The sequence below is a fragment of the Polyergus mexicanus genome, unplaced genomic scaffold (genome assembly GCF_030449975.1).
Source record: "Polyergus mexicanus isolate NDT 795.1 unplaced genomic scaffold, iyPolMexi1.0 SCAF_9, whole genome shotgun sequence".
Classification (NCBI taxonomy): Eukaryota; Metazoa; Arthropoda; class Insecta; order Hymenoptera; family Formicidae; genus Polyergus; species Polyergus mexicanus.
In genome coordinates, this window is record NW_027223329.1 from 6,875,886 (window position 1) to 6,900,288 (window position 24,403).

Here is a 24,403-nt window from a genome sequence, read left to right on the forward strand (position 1 = left end):
ATACTAAATAAAAAATGGGGGTTTCCATTTAAGATTTTAAAGTTGACCTTCACATGACCTTCAAATGATTTCCCAAGGTCAAATCATTATCACCATCTTATGGCCCCCTCGAAACCAAACTTTTGTCTAAAACATTTTTCTCTTCCGGGCTTGGTTTTTGAAATATTTGCCTGAAGAGATTAAAATGGGACACCCTGTATATATGTACAATATATTATCTTGATAAAATATAACGTATCAGATCTTCAATTTAATTGAGTATTCTTCAAACACTTAAGCGATTTATTTTAGTACAATTGTGAGAGGCGTTCTTTGAAGATTACATGCGATTGAAAAAGAAGGCAAACTATTGTAAGTCGTAAATTGCGATTGAATAATAAAGTTCTAGTATCCATGTAAATTCAATTCTACATCAGAATTTAGATATAACGTTTAATATCTTAGCTATACGGATTTATTCAATATTTATTCGCGTGAAATTGTTTAGAGAGTAAAATTTATTTCCTCTGTCAAATGCAATATTACGGAAAACAGTATAAGTTGCGTGTAACTTCGATGGATGTTTTCACGATCGAAATGGAAAGCATACCGTGAATCGAACCGGATGAACAAGCTTTACGATAGTTGATAAATCTTCGCTATTCCACGGTGATCATGTATATCGAACTAACACGATTTCACTGTATGGATGGATGAGCAATATCGCGCGGCGCTTTGTCCGACACGTGGAGCTCGTCAACATCGTGGGAACTTCTCAAGTGCGGGCAAAGTCGATGACAAGGTTTACGTTGATGATCGATACGCGTCGGACATAGTTGTGCGCTTTTAGAATCGTGTTACGTACGCTTGAATATAAAATACAAACGCGATTCCATGTCGATCTTACGTAAAGCATCCCAAGACTGTCGCTTTTATCGAGACCACTGTTTATTTCAATGCTGCTAACGATATTGACGAGTTATTAAAACGATTAAAAAATTAGGGATATTTGACAATTAAATATTAAACATAAAGATAGAAAAAAATCTTATACAGTATATTTTTTTTTTTTTTTTTTTTTTTTTTTTTTTTAAGTAAAATTAAGTGCGGTGAATTTTAATTTAATAAGATTTTCATTTAAGAATTTTTTGTTAGAAACTCTTTTTAATTCTGGAAATGAGTTATTTTCTCGTGCCATCTTGGCGTCCTTCCCTTCTAGAATTGATATCGCCATTATCATCGGATAAGAAGAGACAGGAATATAGACACGCGCGCGTTTCGGTGCACATTGTCCGTCGTTAAATGCCGGGCATGCATGCACGTTCGATGTTGTCGCATATATTGAATGATTGTGGGCGATCGACGAGCGGACGCGAATAATAGCACGTAGATATCGCGACAGATCACAGATTTCTAATTAATAGCATAAAGCCATCCGGCCGTCGTTGGCTTGTCTCGTGGTTATAAGCGATGCGCGATAAGACGCTAGCTTTAATAGATCCTCGCTGCTTTCCGGCAATTATTTCGGTTTCAGTTATTTTCGTGCCTCGCTTGAAATAAATCGACTTCGGAGAATTCCGATTGTGTATCTGTCACGTGATGGCGATATTTTGAACACTAAATATACAGTGAGAGTTAAAAGTGAATGAATATACATTTTGAAAAAAAAATGAAATTTATTTGCTAACATTTATATCGTGTAATGTAAATTTTACAAGATTTTTTTAGCGTTAATTATACTAGCATTTCAACAAAATAAATGAAAATATAATACAATAAATAGAAAAAATACAAATAATAGATATTAGGAAGATATATTTACAGGCATGTTGTAATGAAAAATATATTGGTAATAAAGTTGGAATTCTTTGTTTATTATATTCGATTATCAACAAAAATATTATTTGATTGAAGTATATTTTGCTGTTTTTTTTTTTTTCAATTTATCTAAACAATGATAAAAAAAGAAAGAGAGAGAGAGAGTGTGTGTTTTGTTCAAGTCTTGCGCAAATAACGCGTTCATTATTTTTCGACTGCTAGGCAACACGCTGACGTTAAAATAAATTCACCATAGTTTTGTTGGCCGACCGGTCGTGTTCTCGGAGCGGATTCACGTGCTTTCGACTGCACACGCAATATTGTTTTAATAGGCGTGATGCCAAGCTTGTATTAGCATCAGTGAAGTTTAGTGGGCGCGCGCATGCGATTATCGAGTTCACGATATTGTAAAACAATTAACAATTATGCTACAATTATATTATATCATTAATATCGTTCAACGCACTCTAGCAAAATAAAGTTTTCACGAAAATCATTAACGATAATAAGCGCGCTCACTCAACGGAGAATCGAACAAAGATCTATTGAAGGGTGCAGTTTTCGATTTAGTGTGTTACTGTTTAAATAAACCATCTCTTTTTGCGACATATTAATTTTATAAAATATTGCTTCTCGTTAATTTGCCGTTGATCGTGCGCGAGAGGAATAATTCACGGAAAATATATCGATGCAAATTATTTATTTTTATTTTTCGAGCAGGAATGTAGACGCACATTGAACGTTGCACGTTCAACTATAACGCATTGCGTAATGCAAAGATATATTTTTTATATATTTAAAAACGACATAACATTAAATCGTCACATTTGCTGAGTTAAAGAAGATTTATATTTAATATCATGTATTGTCAACAATTTTAGTATTGTAATATAACTTTATATGATGTAAGATTATTTATAAAATCGCCGCAAGTCGATGAAATATAAAATTTGATCGTGGACACTTATTAAAAAATTTACGGATAAAGGAACTTGTACTTTCTGAGAATAAATCCTATATACAGGGTGGTCCTCGTAACGGTCGCCACGATTTTTAAGGCACTTACAATAATCTGACATAAAAAAGTTTCAAACAAAAGTTGTGTGGCTTCAAGGGGGCCATAAGATAGTGACAATGATTTGACCTTGGAAAATCATTTGAAGGTCATGTGAAGGTCAACTTTAAAATCTTAAATGGAAACTCCCATTTTTTATTTAGTATTCTTGGAGCTGACATCGAGAGCTTTCCAAAACACTATAACAAAGTATTTTTTTATTAAGTACTTTTTGAGTTATTTTATATTTTTATCTGACATATTTTGATATAAAAAATAAAATATTTCGTAAAATATTCAGTTTTCGATAATTTTACCGTAATACTTCTATGTACAGAATAATAAGACAAATTAATTAGTGCCAAAAAAAACAAATAATTGTTTAAAAAAATACATTGTATATAATTTTCTTAAAAACAATTTTTTTTTATACTAATTGATTTGTCTCATTATTCTGTACATAGAAGTATTACGGTAAGATTATCAAAAAGTAAATATTTTACGAGATATTTAATTTTTTATATCAAAATATGTCAGATTAAAATATAAAATAACTCGAAAAGTACTTAAATACTTTATTATAATGTTTTGAAAAGCTCTCGATGTCAGCTACAAGAATACTAAATAAAAAATGGGGGTTTCCATTTAAGATTTTAATGTTGACCTTCACATGACCTTCAAATGATTTTCCAAGGTCAAATCATTGTCACCATCTTATGGCCCCCTTGAAGCCACATAACTTTTGTTTGAAACTTTTTTATGTCAGATTATTGTAAGTGCCTTAAAAATCGTGGCGACCGTTGCGAGGACCACCCTGTATACGTCTACTTGCGACGAAAGTCGCTTATGGAGAATATTCTATCGGTGAATTCCTTTTCAATTCCCGAATGAAAGCCGAAATCGAATTGCTCGTTGTTGCTTCTACATCTTTTGTGCGAGAGAGATTTTTAATCACATGCCCGGTAACGAGATATACGCGAATCACAAAATCGCAGTGGCACGTTTTCATCTTCGAGTTGATTGAATTTGTGCCGGATATCGTGCCGGATATATTGAGTATCTGACGTATTTTAATCGATCTTCATTCGTTGTAATTTTTACAATTCGTTCGTCGAAAGCGTTTAAAAAGTATTCCATCCAATGATTCGCGAAATCTCGCTGTTGTGATTTTTGTTCAGCGTATTTTCTTAAAGCCGCCTTTACTTAATATTTTCCAATATGGAAATTATAAACGTCATATCTTGCATCACTGTAAAAAGGTTGTCATAATCAGAAGAGATTGTTTCTCTCCGAGTTTTTTTTCGCTATCTATTATTGCTTTTCGTTTGCTGCAATTCAAATTATTAAGATAAAATGATTTTACAGCATTTTGACAAGATACTGCCGCGACGCAATACTTTTTAATTATATGAATTTGATTTATAAATAAATTATAGAAATGTAGTGCGACGAGAGTACACGAGAGAATCAAATCCTATAATTTAATCAATTTTATACTTTTTTTTTTTTAACATTTACGATTTCATTAAGATTTCTTCTTCCTAGAAACGTGTGCGATGTGTGTTTTCCCGGACCTGTCCGGGATTAAAAATCTCACTTGTATTTTACTTGTATTATCATTAATTAAAAATATTTAGCAAATTATTCTTCTTATGAAAATCTTTTTTGGTTCAGATTTAGAATAGAGTTATATATTAATTATTCCTGCAATTAAGGATTTGTGAGAATATGCTTTCTCATTCAAATGTTTGGACGGTTTGTATTAGTTTCTAAGTATAGAACTCAAGGATCTTCATATATTCACGTGCTCATGCGGTTGCGGTTTGCGTGATGGCATTATTAATAATTGATAAAGATATCAATTATTGGAGATTTTAGTAGGATGACGTCCCAGAGGAATAAGATAATAATCGCTATTTCCGTAACATGGCTTTATCGATGCCGATTAAAAGGAGCTGATATTTAAATAGATCTCATTAGATTATTATTATCGCGACATTTCTAGATGTGTAACAATTTCTTAATCTTTCTTGGCTCACTAATAACTTCTCACCTAACTTTCTTTTCAGTCTCGTCTTATTTTAAAACGCGCATTTTCTTTATACATAAGCATGTCATATGGCGATACCATCTCGCAATATATATAATATTTGACCGAAAATCTTTATATTAAATATTTACTTTTTTTTATGAAATTTTCATCAAATGTGTATGTAACGACACTTACCCTAAAACATTGTAGTATGTATCTGGATCTTTATTAAGAGATAATAGATAAGTCGTGTTCTTCGACCATTGAGATTTACGAAATCTTTTGTATTGAGAGATATCTTTGTTATAGGTAGCATAGAATGTCTCTGAACAAGAGATAGATTACTTCTTTCTTCAACTACAAATACAAAATTAGATTTTCCTGGATCAATCTTTACGTGATCTATCATGATATTATTTATTTTTTTCCTCGTATCGATAAATAAATTTTATCGTTGATCCTTCGGCTAATATATTTTTCAATTTTCTTTTTCAAAAGACTCAGAAATCTTTTGAAATATTCTCTTTTGCTTTTATGGCTTTCAATTTTTCTTGGCTCACTAATAATAACTTCTCAGTAACTTCGTTTTGAATTATATTTATTAAAAGCGCGCGTTATATTTAGAGTTTATTTTCTTTAATGTAACTTCGATATAAATAACATTCCTCAAGGGCGCATATATGGTATATACCCGTTTGAAATCTCGAAGAATGATTACATTTTCTAGAATTTTTTGCAGCGCAACGACTTGATGAAAATTTTTAATTTTTTAACGATATTAATACAATATTATTAACTACTTAAATAAAAAATTGGTAAATTGGACATGCATTTATACGAGTTTTTCGTCAATGCAGCAACGTACCTGTTGCTGATTCTCCCGCTGCGTGGTCAGACGTGCTTCAACGCATTGTCGGGTTTCGAGGAATGCCTGTCTTTGCGCCAATTCTCGAGGGTGATGTGTTAGTGCGCCGGCTACGTTTGTTCCGCCGACTACCACGATTGAACTTAACAGCTGAAACAGAAATGATGTTTTGCAGATTAGATTGACTGAATTCAATGTCTGTTTTTCTAGTGTCTCGAGACATTCTCGAAATACATTTATATTAATTATTGCCTGATATAGTTTTCAAATTATTAGGATATATGTTCTAAAAATTATTTTATTAGATAGTTGTTAGATATCAGAGATTAGATGCCGAAATATTAAAAAGCACTGCGTTAGTATTTATTTTCGAAAAAATTTGGAAATTATTCTCAGTGAAAATTTTAGAAGGAACTTTTTTTTTTTTTTTTAACTCGATAGAAAATTCGAATGAGAGTTTTCTCGCGAAAATTGTAAGGAAGATATCATATTATATTCGACTGGGAAAGCCATGTTCCTCTACCTATCCCGTTCAATCGCGTATCTTATCCGACCCGTAATTGGGATCTCGCAATCTGATGGCAGTATGATGGAATCCTTGTCAATTTCAATGGGTATCTTCGAAATCATCATTATATACGGGGACAAATGCACTTATGCTGTGGTATTACAACTGTGCGGGAAGCTACAATTATGGAAAACTAGACACCATTTCACGCCATTAATTGCGAAGGGAATAATTTGTATGGCTGCTTTAGCAAATCGACTTACAAATAATCATATATAAAAACTATTGATATAATAAATCCCTCTCTTTTTCTCTGATAATAATTCATCAAGATATAAATTACATTAATATTTTTAAGATATATATAATATATATTTTATTGATTTATTTTTTATATATATTTAATAATATTTTATAAGACATATTATTTGATAGACATATTATTTTATATTATTTATGTTAGTCAAACATTGAAAAAGAATATTGATCATTCATTGAAAAATATATTGAGCAAATAAATACCTCCTTTCTAAAAAACTTAAAGCTATGAGTAGAGCTCGATAATTTAAAGAATTAAGCATTGTTTTTTATATAAAAATAACGATATTAAAAAATTAAAGTACTTTGTTTTATTTTTATAATTTTTTCATTATGATAGATGAGCGTATCAGTCTTTTTTTTCAATATTACTTCTTTTTTTCTATTTGTGATGAAGAATATTATATGCGCCTTTGCCTTTTGTTGATTTTATCGAGTAAGATGCAATTCTCTTCTCGAGACTGTTACATAAGTCCAGGGTTGGGAAGTAACGCGTTACTTGTAACGCCGTTACCGTTACAGTTACTTTTTTTCGGTAACTGTAACGGTAATGGCGTTACAAATTTTATTTGTAACGGAAAAAGTAACTTCGTTACATTTTTCGGTAACGAGTAACGAATTTAACAGTTACTTTTATCGTTACTTTTTTCAAATTTTTTGATTTATTTAAGATATTATTCTTGCTATTGTGCGTGATAAAATTTTTATCTTAACCGTAAAGCCGTAAGCAAATCGACCAATTAGCATTCTTATTATGTTGTAAAAATGCTTGAATGTGATTGATCAACTTATGGCTCTTGCAGACCAGTGCGATGACGCGACGCGCGATATCCAATGAGAGCTTTATCTTTTCGGAAAAGCAGAGCTCTCATATACTACCAGTTCTAAGTATCTTGCAACGAAAATTAGAAAATCTCAATAAATCTGACCTTATAGATTGCCATTCATTAGTTGAAGCTATTCAGCAAGGTTTAAATAAAAGGTAACTTATTAATTTGATTAATACATATGTTATTTAATTTTAAATAAGGATTTAATTGAAAAATATTATTTTATTTTAAACTATTGATTCAAAAGTATTAATTTCAATAAAACAAACAATGTCGCTTAATTTACTATATTTGATTTTAGATTTCTTACGATATTTGAAACAAAAGAATTAATAATAGCAGCATGTTTACATCCAAAATTTAAGTTAAACTGGTTAACCGGAGGAAAAAGAAAACGTGCTGAAAATTACTTGGAGGATTTATTGGGAATCCGATCAACTGAAAATTCTTCAAAAGCTGGAAAATCTGACGATCACGATGATTTTTTCATTTTTGAGCAAAAAACGGTGCAAAATGAATCTGGACAAGAAGAATTGCAACGGTTTTTAAAATCAAATAATTGTAATATAGAAATGTTAAACGACTATCCAAAACTTAAAAAACTTTTTATTAAATATAATACAGCTCTACCAAGCAGTGCATCTGTAGAAAGAATGTTTAGCATCGGTGGCTCTGTATTAACACCACAAAGAGGGCATTTAAATGATGATACTATGGAGCAACAAATTTTATTAAAAATTAATAAAGAATTTCGATAAAATTTAATCATTTATTTTGTAATAAACCTTGAATGAAATCTTGCTTACAATTTTTTAAAAGTTTTTCTTATGCAAAATAATTTATTAGTTTGTATTGTAAAAAAGTAACGGAAATTGTAACGACTCGTTACTTTTTAGTAACTGTAACGGCAACGAGTTACTTTTTAAAATTAGTAACGAGTAACGGTAACGAGTTACTTTTTAGAAAAAATAACGGTAACGGTAACGAGTTACTTTTATAAAGTAACTTTCCCAACTCTGCATAAGTCTCATGAAAGCATTTTGTAGTTTTCTGCGAGGTAACCAGCTGATTATATGTCATGAAAAGCATTTAGCTTGCCAGGTTTACTTTTTAGATCCTCCTATGAAATTTGAAATCTATTAGAGCGAACAGATCAGTTAGCTTCTCTCTTTTTCTCTGTTCCCTCTGTCGAACATAGACGTGTGAGAGCAGCTTGGCTCATCTTTCTGACATGCAATATACAGAGCTTTATAGAATTCTCCTTCAAATTCGCAACGATCCTATTTGCCGCGAATATCGTAGGAGAACCGCGAATCTCTCGAGAATTTATGTAATCCTTTAAATAATTAAGCCCACTCACACAAAGCCGATTTCCGTACGTATTCCTATTTGGCACAATCTTAACTGACAGGAAGCGAAATATCGTCTACAATGATTCAAAATTAGCTCTAGTTCGCGCATTCGCATAATATTACACTCAAATGCGAATTGTGCAAAAATAAATAGAAATGAATAATATTTACATTAATTTAAAAAATTTTTAACGTACAATAAAATTAAATTTGAAAAAGTAAGTTCATGTTTTATTACAAATATGCATAATTTTTTAATTATACACACCAGAAAAATAGAAATATTAATCAAAATTAAACGAAATGAAGTGATCAAAAAGTTAATAATTGTTTTTAAACAAATTAGAAATAAATATAATGAAAAATACTATCCAAAATTTTTACTTTTATCTTCTAGTACTTTAATATCGCACGAGTATGATTACTCGGAATCTATATATGTATTTATATGGAAATGTATATTTTTAAATTTGTTTTTCGATAGAGATGTCGCAATGGGTTTATTGGATCGCGTAGAGAATTACCGTTCTAAAAATACCGCCGAGAAACGTAGCTTATAAAAATAAATGACTTAAAGGTTCCGAGGTAACGATCCTACAGGTGGTTAGGAATAAATTTGTCCAAGATTACAAGTAAGTTATGGCCACCTGAAGCAATTTCGTGCAGAATCCGGTAATCCCTTTTGAAATTCTACGTACAACGAGAGGTTGGCCGACCCTTCGTAGATAGGTAGTTATTCAACCTTCTACCTAAGATAGATCAAAGAGCCGCGCGAAAGGTACAAACCACCGTACAAGGTGTCCCGATAATAACCCATCGATAGTTGGGTTTCATTAGACAAGGAGTCCGTACGTGACTACGAGCCCTGTGTGTGTCGCATCGTCATGCATCGCAACAACACCCGCGAAACTCTGCAAACTCGATGAGTAGTCCCTTTGACAAAACGGGGCCCTTTACTAATTTCCCTGTTCGTCCGAGGACGCAAGGGAAATTTAGTGTCGCATTGTTTTAGCAAATTACGATAGTTTGATCTCGATTGCTAACCGCGTAATCATATATATTGCTATACCGCATAATTAATGTATGCCTTTAATCTCGTCTTATCTCTTATCACGATATTTTGCTCAATCTTTAAATCGACGTCGAAAAATGAACTTGCAGATTTATATATCACACAAAATAAAAAATTATATATAATATGTTTAATTCTTTTTAGGCGTTTAAAAATAAGGAATAAATAATAGAATTAAAAAGGAAATTAAAAGTTGAAAATTTAAAATTAATTTTACTTTCTTTAAAAATTAAAATTTTAAATTTAAAGGTATATATTTTTATGTAAAATAAATATACGTATAAATGTAATATTTGTTAGATATATATTTTTCTGTGTATTAAATATGCATATAAATGTAATTTTGTTAAAGAGGAAAAGGAAATGTTTGGATATGCAGTTTTCAATTTACACTCCACTTTTTTAATATTCATCAAATTATATAATTTTTATCTTTCTTTAAATGCACTTGGCTGTTAATATTAATGGCTCAACTGTATTCTTATCATTTATAAGACATCAGCACATTATAAATATATAATTAGCATGTCCACAAATTTTTAATTAGAAAGAAGTTGTTATTTTATCATTTTCTTTATTATATCGGATCTTATGAAGCAAAAGACAGTCTGAGCTCGCAATATTTTTAAGATATTACTTGCTAAAAGGACGAAATGCAATACGGGTCCGCTGTGGGCGTGTCTGTTAAAACATTTCGATAATAATTTTGGAAGCTAAATACGTGGACGAGGGTTCCGGATAATAAATATTGTCGCAAGCTTATTTCAATATTGACTAAAGTGATGGGCATATTTCGATTTTTGGCGACCGGAATCAATCTCTTGTCATCGCGCTGTCTCTATCGATTCCGAGACCGGTCATCGATTTTCATCGCCGCAAAGCCGCCGCCCTCTTAAATACTTGACCGCCACGTCGTGAAAAAGAAAGATGAGGGTCGTCGCTAATTCTCCTCCGTTTCACATTGTGCTTATTGGATCGTGTAACAGAAGCATGTTAGGGCTAGGGATCTAAAAATAAGGATGGTCATAAGGTGTCAATCGGTAGCTGAACCTTCGCTGAGATATTTATCGGGATTGAAACACTCTTGTCTTTATTACTTCCTATACGCGAGAACTTCCTGGACTGCGTGTTAATAATTATATCGGTATAAAAGAATTATATCATATTTTACGGTGCGATATCTTATACATTTCGCTTCTCGTCGCTGATCGGAATTCGTTTATCGCTCTTACAGCTGTTTGAAATAACTTGTTTTCAGGCTAAACTGATCGGCGCGGATATATTTCACGTGACGTTTTTTATTTTATAATTTTTATACGCGAGCACACTGCCCTTTGCGTATCAGATTCAATTTCGTTTCGGTCTTTTGGCCTAGGTTCGATGCCGATATTGAATACATATGCACGAATCTCTCACAATCGATGAACGTGTTTCTGCGACTCCACTTGCGTGTGTGCGTGACTTTGTCGATTCGTCAACGTTATTTGCTCGCCATCGCGAATGCACCGCATGTGTTGTATGCAGCGGCACATGTGCAATATGTGCTTCGGCATGTTTGCGCGTCGTGTGTCTGCGCATTTACAGACTTTGATAAAATTAGTAGATTTATTTCGTACCGTTTTTATGGAAAAAAAAACTTCTTAGGTGTCCTTTTTCTCAAAAATACATATACACATATCTTTTTTCTTTTTTGTTAATTTAAATCAATATTGATATTTCTTTATCAATATATGCTTAAATTATTGTGATGATAAAAATCTTCTTTATTTATAATTGTCTCAAAATTTTCAAATTATTTATATCTGTAGCTGCCCTTAAAGTTTTACTATCGCCAACAGTCATACCACGTTGTAAAGCACCTTTCTAATCGCATTGTAAAGTATGAAATAAATATATACATATATAGAAAAAAAAAAAAAGTTCTCGTCCGATCACTGAAGTTAAGCAACGTTGGGCATGGTCAGTACTTGGATGGGTGACCGCTTGGGAACACCATGTACCGTTGGCATTCTTTTTTTTTGCTAATTTAAATTTAAATCAATAACGATATTTCTTTACGAATACATGCTTAAATGATTGTAATGATAAAAATCTACTTTATTTATAGTTGTCTTAACATTCTCTTTATTTATAATTGTCTTGAAATTATTCATATCTGTAGCTACCCTAGAAGTTTTACTATCGCCAACAGTCATACCACGTTGTAAAGCACCAGTTCTCGTCCGATCACTGAAGTTAAGCAACGTTGGGCATGGTCAGTACTTGGATGGGTGACCGCTTGGGAACACCATGTACCGTTGGCACTCTTTTTTTTTGGCTAATTTAAATTTAAATCAATATTGATATTTCTTTATCAATATATGCTTAAATTATTGTGATGATAAAAATCTTCTTTATTTATAATTGTCTCGAAATTTTCAAATTATTTATATCTGTAGCTGCCCTAAAAGTTTTACTGTCGCCAACAGTCATACCACGTTGTAAAGCACCAGTTCTCGTCCGATCACTGAAGTTAAGCAACGTTGGGCATGGTCAGTACTTGGATGGGTGACCGCTTGGGAACACCATGTACCGTTGGCACTATTTTTTTTGGCTAATTTAAATTGAAATCAATAACGATATTTCTTTACGAATACATGCTTAAATGATTGTAATGATAAAAATCTGCTTTATTTATAGTTGTCTTAACATTCTCTTTATTTATAATTGTATTGAAATTATTCATATCTGTAGCTGCCCTAAAAGTTTTACTATCGCCAACAGTCATACCACGTTGTAAAGCCCTTATCAAAAACTAAATATCTTTCATAAGGCACTATAGATATTAAGAGATATTTCTGTTATTTTATCCTATTGTTATGTTTAATTAATTAATTAATTAATTAAGTAATCGTAATTATTCCTTTCATTTCCTTGATATGTAGGTTTTTTGTTATTTTATATTTTTCCTACGATATGTAACACAGAGTAAGATAGTATGAAAGGACAAGACAAAATAATACCGGAAATGTTAAAAATTTATAGTTACTATAAGTTATATGTACTTGATGAGATAGGTTAAGCCTGAATTAGGCAGGAACTATAGAGTTAAGTAAATATGTGATAATTCCTAATCGCATTGTAAAGTATGAAATAAATATATATATAGTTAAAAAAAAAAAAAAAAAAAGTTCTCGTCCGATCACTGAAGTTAAGCAACGTTGGGCATGGTCAGTACTTGGATGGGTGACCGCTTGGGAACACCATGTACCGTTGGCATTCTTTTTTTTTGGCTAATTTAAATTGAAATCAATAACAATATTTCTTTACGAATACATGCTTAAATGATTGTAATGATAAAAATCTACTTTATTTATAGTTGTCTTAACATTCTCTTTATTTATAATTGTCTTGAAATTATTCATATCTGTAGCTACCCTAAAAGTTTTACTATCGCCAACAGTCATACCACGTTGTAAAGCACCGGAATGGGGACATGCAACAATAAATTGTCATGCGGACCCAGTATGTTTAAAATGTGCAGGAGAACACTTTACTAAGGATTGTAAGAAACCTAGGAGTGAACCAGCTAAATGTATAAACTGCGATAAAGATCATCCAGCTAATGCCACAATATGCGAAGCGTACAAAAGGAGACTTGCATGGATTGGGATGGAACAAGAGCGAATAAAAACAAGAAGTAAGGAGCCAAGGAGGCAGTGCAAGGAAGTAGGCTTGGATAATCTGAAGCAATTCCCCAAATTAGGAGTAGAACCAGATGATGGGCATGGAAAAAGCAGGATTAACAACAATAAAAACAGAAGTATTAGTTATAGTCAGAGTGTAAAAGGTATGAGTAAAAACTTTGAGGAGAATAATAATGACAATAAAGGAGACAATGAACTTAAAGATTTTCTAACACTTTTAAGAGAATTTAAAAAATTGAATACAAAATGTAATATCAAAAGGATGTTAGAATTAGTTAGATCATTAAATGAGCAACTAGATAAGTGTAATAATCAAATAGATAAATTTCAAGTATTCGTTGAATTTTGTCAAACTCTTGAAGAACAAACATGTGTGATATAAGAATTTGTACTTGGAACGCAAATGGAATTAGACATAAAACTTGTGAGCTTATCGAATTTCTTAATAGAATCAAAGTAGACATAATGCTTATTAATGAAACCAAATTAAGTGCCAAAGATAATTATAAGATTAGAAACTATACATGCGAAAGATACAATAGGGATAATGCGGCAGGAGGAGTAATGATACTTATTAAGAATAATATTCCTTATAAGTTAATTAAAATTAAAAATTGCGTAGTAGAAAATGTGTGTATAAAATTAGCTAATGATATTCATATTATAGCAGCATATAACAGACCATCCATACAGTACACTAAAAAAGATCTAGATATACTATTAAATGTATCTAATAAGGTGTTGTTAGTCGGGGATCTCAATTCAAGACATAAAGCCTGGAATTGCCATGTTAATAATGCAAATGGTCGTACTCTATATAGTTATAGCCAAATGAACAACTGCAGTATTATGTTTCCAGATGAGCCTACTCATTACCCGGAGAACGGTGGTACACCCACAACAATAGACATAATAATTAATAAAAAAATCAGAAACATCACGGAAACAATAGTACTCAATGAGTTGAATTCCGATCATAGACCTATATTATTTACAATAGGGCAAGTAAATTGTAATAATATATATGAACAAGAAGTATATAAATACAAAAAAGCCGATTGGAATAAATTCAGAAGTTTTTTAGATTCAAAAATAGCAATAAATAATAAAATCTATACAAAGCACAATATTGACCAAGAGGTACTAAAATTTTCAAATAGTTTAGAAATAGCGCTTAAAGAAACAGTTAATAAAGCTAATAGCAAAAGAGAAGACGAAGAACTGCCAGAGGAAATACTGGATTTAATTAAAACTAGAAATAGAAATAGAAGAATATGGCAGAGAACTAGGAATCCAACTTATAAAGATATCTATAAACAGCAAACAAATATGATTAAGGTAGAAATAATTAACTACAGAAATGAAGTATGGAGGAAAAAATTATCAAAAATAAATATATATGATAAATCCCTTTGGAAAATGACTAAAATATTTAAAAAGAAATTTCAAACAATTCCAACGTTAGAAGATAATAATATTGAAGCTTTTTCAGATGATGATAAAGCAGAAATGATTGCAACACAATATGAGAAAGTGCATAGCATTGATCTGAACAACAATAATGAACAACAAAAAGCGGTAATTAAAATAGTTGAAGACTTAATAAGGAACAAAGTGGAAAATATAGAAGACTGCAACCAAGAGATAACATCGCCAAAAGAAATTAATAATATCATTAAAAAACTACCTTCGCTAAAAGCACCTGGAAAGGATGGTATACAAAATATTGTTCTAAAAAACATTAGTAGAAAAGCATTAGTCCAATTAATGTATATAACAAATGCGATTATTAAACTAGGATATTTCCCGCAAGAATGGAAGAAGGCAATAGTTATACCGATATTAAAACCTCGTAAAGACCCTACTAAACCTTCCAGTTACAGACCAATTAGCCTACTTTCAAGTATAAGCAAAGTTGTAGAAAAAGTAATACTAAATAAAATAAGAAAGCATGAAGCACAAAATAATATAACTATAGATGAACAATTTGGATTCAGAGAGAAACATAATACTGTACAGCAAGTTGTTAGAATAGTTAACGATATAAGATGTAACTTCAACAAGGGTAACGTGACAGTTATGCTGCTGTTGGATATAGAAAAAGCATTCGACAAGGTATGGATGGATGGACTGTTGTATAAGATGATCCAATGTAATTATCCAATTACTATCATCAGGCTAATACAATCATACTTATATGATAGAAAACTACAAGTAAGGGTAAATAATGTAAATTCTGAAGAGAAAGCTATAAGAGCAGGAGTACCTCAAGGGTCGGTATTAGGGCCAGCCTTGTTCTCAATATATATTAATGATATAGTACAATTTGCGAAAACCAAATTAGCGATGTTTGCGGATGATACAGCGATATATGCGCACTCTTTTAGCGCTATAGTCGCTGCTAAACAAGTACAGATACATATAGATCTACTACAGGAATATTATACAAAATGGAAAATAGCACTTAATGCTGCAAAAACGGAAATGATTGTATTTACTAGAAAAATAAAAGATTCGCGAATAATACAACCAGTTAAAATATATAATCAAGAAGCAATTTGTAAAAGTACAGTTAAGTATTTAGGGGTTAACCTGGATTACAAATTAACATACAAAATACATATTAAGACTACTCTGAATAAGATATATGCGGTAATGAAACAACTCTATCCATTAATGGTTAAAGATTCTACAGTCAGCAGATGCAATAAGATATTAATATATAAAATGATACTTAGGCCAATACTGACATATGCGGCGGCGGTATGGTGCGGCACGGCGAAAACTAACTTAAAACCTTTGCAAAGTTTTCAAAATAAATGTTTAAGACTGATACTTAACGCTGATAGATATAGCCGGATTGTTGAACTACACGAACAAACACAAATACCATACATTAAGGAATATATTTATAATATAGCGGAAAGATTTTATAATACACAATTAGAACATAATAATCTAACAAAAGATATAACGCAATTAAGAGTTAGCAATATGCCAAAACACTTTAAATATGAAGTTCCTTATCAAAAACTAAATATCTTTTATAAGGCATTTTAGATATTAAGAGATATTACTGTTATCTTATCCTATTGTTATGTTTAATTAATTAATTAATTAATTAATTAATTAATTAATTAAGTAATCTTATTTATTTCTTTTATTTCTTTGATATGTAGGTTTTTTTTGTTATTTTATATTTTTCCTACAATATGTAACACAGAGTAAGATAGTAAGCAAGGACAAGACAAAGTAATACCGGAAATGTTAAAAAATTTATAGTTACTATAAGTTATATGTACTTGATGAGATAGGTTAAGCCTGAATTAGGCAGGAACTATAGAGTTAAGCAAATATGTGATAATTCCTAATCGCATTGTAAAGTATGAAATAAATATATATATAGTTAAAAAAAAAAAAAAAGTTCTCGTCCGATCACTGAAGTTAAGCAACGTTGGGCATGGTCAGTACTTGGATGGGTGACCGCTTGGGAACACCATGTACCGTTGGCACTCTTTTTTTTGGCTAATTTAAATTTAAATCAATATTGATATTTCTTTATCAATATATGCTTAAATTATTGTGATGATAAAAATCTTCTTTATTTATAATTGTCTCGAAATTTTCAAATTATTTATATCTGTAGCTGCCCTAAAAGTTTTACTGTCGCCAACAGTCATACCATGTTGTAAAGCACCAGTTCTCGTCCGATCACTGAAGTTAAGCAACGTTGGGCATAGTCAGTACTTGGATGGGTGACCGCTTGGGAACACCATGTACCGTTGGCATTCTTTTTTTTTGGCTAATTTAAATTGAAATCAATAACGATATTTCTTTACGAATACATGCTTAAATGATTGTAATGATAAAAATCTACTTTATTTATAGTTGTCTTAACATTCTCTTTATTTATAATTGTCATGAAATTATTCATATCTGTAGCTACCCTAAAAGTTTTACTATCGCCAACAGTCATACCACGTTGTAAAGCACCAGTTCTCGTCCGATCACTGAAGTTAAGCAACGTTGGGCATGGTCAGTACTTGGATGGGTGACCGCTTGGGAACACCATGTACCGTTGGCATTCTTTTTTTTTGGCTAATTTAAATTGAAATTAATAACGATATTTCTTTACGAATACATGCTTAAATAATTGTAATGATAAAAATCTGCTTTATTTATAGTTGTCTTAACATTCTCTTTATTTATAATTGTCTTGAAATTATTCATATCTGTAGCTACCCTAAAAGTTTTACTATCCCCAACAGTCATACCACGTTGTAAAACACCATGTGATAATTCCTAATCGCATTGTAAAGTATGAAATAAATATATATATAGTTAAAAAAAAAAAGTTCTCGTCCGATCACTGAAGTTAAGCAACGTTGGGCATGGTCAGTACTTGGATGGGTGACCGCTTGGGAACACCATGTACCGTTGGCATTCTTTTTTTTTGGCTAATTTAAATTGAAATCAATAACGATATTTCTTTACGAATACATGCTTAAATAATTGTAATGATAAAAATCTGCTTTATTTATAGTTGTCTTAACATTCTCTTTATTTATAATTGTCTTGAAATTATTCGTATCTGTAGCTACCCTAAAAGTTTTACTATCGCCAACAGTCATACCACGTTGTAAAGCACCAGTTCTCGTCCGATCACTGAAGTTAAGCAACGTTGGGCATGGTCAGTACTTGGATGGGTGACCGCTTGGGAACACCATGTACCGTTGGCATTCTTTTTTTTTGCTAATTTAAATTTAAATCAATAACGATATTTCTTTACGAATACATGCTTAAATGATTGTAATGATAAAAATCTACTTTATTTATAGTTGTCTTAACATTCTCTTTATTTATAATTGTCTTGAAATTATTCATATCTGTAGCTACCCTAGAAGTTTTACTATCGCCAACAGTCATACCACGTTGTAAAGCACCAGTTCTCGTCCGATCACTGAAGTTAAGCAACGTTGGGCATGGTCAGTACTTGGATGGGTGACCGCTTGGGAACACCATGTACCGTTGGCACTCTTTTTTTTTGGCTAATTTAAATTTAAATCAATATTGATATTTCTTTATCAATATATGCTTAAATTATTGTGATGATAAAAATCTTCTTTATTTATAATTGTCTCGAAATTTTCAAATTATTTATATCTGTAGCTGCCCTAAAAGTTTTACTGTCGCCAACAGTCATACCACGTTGTAAAGCACCAGTTCTCGTCCGATCACTGAAGTTAAGCAATGTTGGGCATGGTCAGTACTTGGATGGGTGACCGCTTGGGAACACCATGTACCGTTGGCACTATTTTTTTTGGCTAATTTAAATTGAAATCAATAACGATATTTCTTTACGAATACATGCTTAAATGATTGTAATGATAAAAATCTACTTTATTTAGTTTGATAATATCACGAATGTTATGGTGTAATATCAGATTGACCCGATCTATCTCCACTTTTCGTTTGGCTACTTACATGTCGGACACCCTGTATATTTATATATATAAAATATATATTTATATATTATAATGTTTTAAAAAATTTATATTAAAATCCTTGCAGTTAATGCTAACGCTCTTAATACATAAATTTTCGGGCACATATTTCAAATTACATATCCTCACAAACTGAATTACTTTTAAATACTTGGTTAGTTAAATATTGATTTCATATTTATTTTTTATTTTTTAGAGATAAATATTTTTTCAACTTTTTGTTGCGTACAAGTTAAGATCTTTTTATACGGCATATTTTGTTACCTTTGTGAGGTTTTTTTTTTTTTTTTTAAGTGTGATTATTCATATTTGTAGTTACTCTGATAGTCTGACTAGTTAACAGTTATATCACATTGTAATGCACCAGTTCTCGTTTATTTGATATGTAATTCTTTTGATTTATACTTTTCCTACGCTATGCAACACATAAATTAAGACAGTAAATTAAGACAAGGCAAAATAATATAGACCGGCAATGTAAAAAATTTATTATATATAAATTTATATATATATATATATATATATATATATATATATATATATATATATGACAAAGTAGATTAAGCCTACATTAGACAGAAACTATAGATATAAGTATATATATGATATTTGTTATTTTCATTGAAAATGTAGTCTGGATGAACCTGATGTTTTATAATATTCGTGATATCAACGAATTAATCGCATTTTTCTATCATCAAGATTAAATTCTTATCTCTTATCAACGCTTTTTTCACATTTCTCGTCGTCTGTAAGGTCTCCTCTGTTTTCGTCTTCGTTTTCTTCGCCTCTTTTCATTCTTTAAGAGTTAAGATTAATAAAAATCTTTATCTCGTGTATTCTAATCTGCCTTTCATTCAGTTTATACAAAACTGCGATTGTAAAAAAGCCGAATCATTCGTTTTTCATTCTTTGAAATTTGGATGGAATTCCTGCAAATCCAATTTCACACATTTGCACGGAGTTACAGAAATATATATATGTCGCATTGCTCGTCACTCGGTCGACTCTTCTTGTTAGATAGTTAGATTTAATCCTTGGCTCTCTCGACCTTGCTCTAATCTAGTATTAGACATTCTTTTTTTATCGCGTTCCTTTTCCCTTTCTATCTTCTGATCCATGGCTTATAGCTACTAATCCGGCATTAAAGCTCTTAGTGGTCTCATTCTCAATCTTCGCTTTATGACATTCATAATCTATATTCGTTCCTCTTCGTCTTTGATCATGTATACGCATTCAATTCTATTATTACAATGGGAAAAATTTGATTCGCTTCATTCCGATTTTTTTTCGGGAACAAATTTATAGATTCTTTCAAGACGTATGCATCCAAGTTACGCTTAACTTCATAAAAAAAATAAAAATTAATAATATTGTCCGTATTTCTTATGTGCATGCGCATTGCCTTTTATTTCGTTTGCATGATCAGCTAAATATCAAGCTAGCCTCCTTCTCTTTTGAACGTGAATTTCTGCTAAGCTGTTCGAACGACAAAATCTGGATTAAGGCAATAAATTAATTAATAAATAGCTCTAAATTTCTCAATAAGTGCAATTTATTTGTCGATGATTGAACGGCCAGCTTAACGGGGGTTCTTACTCGATCATATTTCCCGTTTCTGTCCGTGCGATAAAACTCTCTTGACTTTAAACACCAATTGAATTTTCCAATTTGTGCTTGCCGCACGATGACGGGTTTTTCGCTCTATCGTCTTTTCCATCTGTCGTATCGTGACTTTACAGTATTTTACAATCGTGACCAGAAATTTTCGCGTCTATAGTTTGTGCATTTTAATGGCACATTTATCTCTATCGTTTCCAATCGTGACATGAGCGAGGTATCGCTAATAAGAATCTGTGAATAATAAATAAATAATAAATACTGATTTATGGTATATAAAAATAGAGGTTAATATTTATGTAAATATATACAATATATAATACTATTAATAGATATATTTAAAAACATTCATATATCTATACAAAATTAAATCTTTTATATTATTTATTTTACACGTTTAATGTAGCAGTAGAATTGGCGTTTGATCCCATCTAATTCATAGCTCGTGAAAGTCTAAGTATCTATTGATGAAATTTTCACGAAAGACTTTTGCTATCGACCAGAAAGTGAAGCAAACCGCGAAAAAGAAGCGAGAGAAGAGCATACAAACTACTGTAACTAATACCCGTATTCATAGTCGTTCCTTATTTTAAGGACGGAGGAAGCTTCCATGAAGGATTCCTTGAATCTGCAAGGCCACCTTGTTTCTTAGATGGACCTCGAGTCTCCCTTTCAGAAGGAATATTTTAGGGATTTTTAGTGACCGACTGGAGGCAGCACCGTTTTATGCTGCCTGCAACTAATTTCATATAATACATATGAAAACTTTTTCGTATCTTCAAAAAATTCCACGGGATTTTCCCAATCGCGAATGTATCTTTTCGGAATCCGCCACAGAATCCGATTCTCTGGATTTTCGTCTTCAAATCCATCGTCAGAATCATTTAAAAATTCATTGTCCATTATCCCTTTTTTCTTTATACACTTTCAGTTTGAGAGCGCGACAACAAATAACCACAAAACCACAAATGTAACGAAACTAACTTTTTGAGGTTATATTTGGTTATATTCTGCGCATCGTCTGCTAAAAAGGTCGCATCCACTCCTCAAGGAAGCTCGTGACCTTCCTTGAGATAAGGGAACCAATAAGATTCCTTGTTCGGTCAAGGAAAGTTTATGAAACGTGGAACGAGGAACAAGGAATCCTTATTCCTCAAGGACGGACTATGAATACGGGTATTAGTCGCTCCGTATTCAGGCTTCTACTACTCGAGCCTGAGCGCAGCTCATATATTCCGTATATATTCGTCATATATATTCGCGTCGTTACTACTGAGAGATATTTGCTCTTTCGCGTTGATGCACTTCCGTGTTCATTTTCACAACTTTTTTTCTGGGACGAAGGTTCTTCATTTTTTAAAAATTTAGATAACAAATCAAAGAAAAAAATATTTAATATTAATATAATCACAATTCTCTGGTATCGAAAAATAAATATTTAAAGCAAAGATTTAATATCTTCTTAAATATGTCGTCTTTTCAAATAAGCGACCATTATTTGTGGAAAAAAATACAACTGATTTAGTGCAGTTTATGTATTAATTTCTCAAAAAATCAGAGCTGTTTTTTTTATATGCTCGCTTTAATGCCGATACTTTATTATCTCACTTTGTTTTTGTTGCGATGCGATAGAACGCGGCGTGGAAATGTATGTTTGCTCGCAACAACGCATTTATAAATATTTTACAACCGACTGTTCCCGGTGCACTTAAAACGCGTATGCCTGCATGTGTTTTATTAAGCATCGGCTGCAAGAATTGCTTCGCGCGATTAAGCAACACGTGGTAATAAATTGAAATTGTGAAAAGACGATAAAGGATACTCATCCATCACATACCAAAATTTTCATAAATCGTACAATTAATCTGGCAAGAGTCTATTAAGAGATTTAAAAAAAAAAAAAAAATTGCTTTGAAAATATTTCGCTGAATAAGTGTTACTATAAATCAATTGAAGATTTTGTTATTTACATTTTGTTATAATAAAAAATTGAATATAATAACACTATTACAGGAGAATAATAAAATAATTTATTATATATATAATTTAATTTTTCTGATCAATTAAACGAAATGATAGTTTTGTAAAACGTTTGTCAATTTTTTTATAACGCTGAAATTTTCTTATCGCGACGATGCAGGTCTGCTTCGCGACAAAACACGCTTTCGACACAGGCATTTTTATAGCGAGTGATCCATCAGGGTTATCGATGAATCTGATGAAAACGGACATGTTGCCGTCTTCGTGGTAGAATAGTCGATACATGTATGTCGACGGATAAAGCGTAGCTTTCGAGACGAAAAATCACATCTCTTTCACGTCATCGCGCATGACATTTTTCGCGTTATATATGCAACTTTTTAATACACCATTCGACGTATTGCGAAAATCGGAAATAGGAAAATTTATGAAATCATGATACGATCAGATTATATTTTTTGACGTAAGAAAAAAAGTGTTACACCTTAGCTCTCTCTTGACGCTTCATCGTTACATTTTTGAAACTCTTATTTATATCGAGACAGAAAATTGCATAAAATCCTTTATAGGATTGGTTCGCATTATGAATAAAAGCTTTGATTCCTCTTTTCCATTTATATGCATCTTCATCATCTTTATAATTTTTTTTTCTATTTTTTTTTTTTTTTTTCAATTTTCTCTAGGTCCTGTTCAATACTTGAAGATGTATTGTAAACTTTCATCTTTTCCATTCTGTAATTTTTTTATTTCGGTATGCTCGTTTTAAATCTATTTTCTGTTTCTAACGATGTTGCATTAAATTCGTTGAACTCTAAAAGTTTCACTTATTTCTCGTACGCTTTTATCATAGTATTTAGTTGTCGTTCTTCTAACAATCGAATTTTACGTTTAAAATCATTTAAAAGCAGGTTTTTTTATTAATCGATGCAAGGTTGAATTTTTTACATTATTATCTTTGCATGTAGTTGAAAATCTTTTATTGTCCGGTTTTCTTTATTAACGTATCGTCATGCTTTTTTGCGCTATCAGTGATGGTTTTTCCTTAGATTATCCCAGTTAAGCTTCCAAAATATATCTCTCAATTATATAATTAAAAATCTATATTTGCACGAGATACTTTTCAACAGCACGTTTACACATTTGCCGTATTATATTTTTACATGCATGAAAATAAATAATGAGAGCTTTCGGGCGACGAAAAACGGCTTGCGTGAAAAGGTTCTATTTGTCAAACGCTCGCTCGACTCCGCTTGAAAAATGGTAACTCATACAATTAAGTCCTTTCTAATTTTTACCACGTTTCATCGAGAGCGGCAATTAAGCGTCGAGCTACGCTGATGTTTTCTATTCGCGTCATTAGTTTCGTCGGGACTTCGTCGCGAGATTAACACATCGACAAAACGGTCGAATCGAGAATCGAAGAAGTGTACTCTTGGGAATGTAAGAATTGGAGTATTGGAGTTGCCACTCATATAATTTGGTATCAGTGTTAATTTTAAATTATAATGGATCGATATTATCTTATTCGACAACTGATAATTAAGCATATTAGGTCACTTATTTTCCGCATTTTCAATGCAAATTTCATTATCAATGGAAAAAGCCATTGCTATTAAAATAATATGTAATAATCCATTTAATGATTATTTTACGAAACTGTTCATTTTTGTTTCTGATATCTGTAAAAAACATTTTTCTCGGTAAGAAAATATGATGCAAAAAACAAAAATAGAGAATAAATAAAACGAGCTTTTTCTCCAAGAGAACATCGGTCATGATCGATCG

At 31.5% G+C, this 24,403-nt stretch overlaps 1 protein-coding gene and 7 non-coding genes across 10 annotated transcripts in view; 7 read left to right on the forward strand and 1 right to left on the reverse strand.

The window, feature by feature from the left end:
* The window catches only part of LOC138936620 (adenylate cyclase type 5), a 118,925-nt gene that overhangs the window by 22,016 nt on the left and 72,506 nt on the right, over nt 1-24,403 (reverse strand). For all 3 annotated transcript variants that reach the window (XM_070302172.1, XM_070302171.1, XM_070302169.1), the window contains one exon: nt 5,749-5,898. In XM_070302172.1, coding sequence (XP_070158273.1) covers nt 5,749-5,898 — 150 coding nt within the window. The remainder of the gene's footprint in view (nt 1-5,748; nt 5,899-24,403) is intronic.
* On the forward strand, nt 12,012-12,131 carry LOC138936726 (5S ribosomal RNA). The gene has a single exon (XR_011447416.1). It is a non-coding gene; the product is annotated as a 5S ribosomal RNA (ribosomal RNA).
* LOC138936731 (5S ribosomal RNA) lies at nt 12,289-12,408 on the forward strand. The gene has a single exon (XR_011447421.1). It is a non-coding gene; the product is annotated as a 5S ribosomal RNA (ribosomal RNA).
* On the forward strand, nt 17,183-17,302 carry LOC138936728 (5S ribosomal RNA). The gene has a single exon (XR_011447418.1). It is a non-coding gene; the product is annotated as a 5S ribosomal RNA (ribosomal RNA).
* LOC138936732 (5S ribosomal RNA) lies at nt 17,479-17,598 on the forward strand. The gene has a single exon (XR_011447422.1). It is a non-coding gene; the product is annotated as a 5S ribosomal RNA (ribosomal RNA).
* Nucleotides 18,134-18,253, forward strand: LOC138936733 (5S ribosomal RNA). Its single transcript, XR_011447423.1, has one exon. It is a non-coding gene; the product is annotated as a 5S ribosomal RNA (ribosomal RNA).
* On the forward strand, nt 18,429-18,548 carry LOC138936734 (5S ribosomal RNA). Its single transcript, XR_011447424.1, has one exon. It is a non-coding gene; the product is annotated as a 5S ribosomal RNA (ribosomal RNA).
* LOC138936727 (5S ribosomal RNA) lies at nt 18,706-18,825 on the forward strand. The gene has a single exon (XR_011447417.1). It is a non-coding gene; the product is annotated as a 5S ribosomal RNA (ribosomal RNA).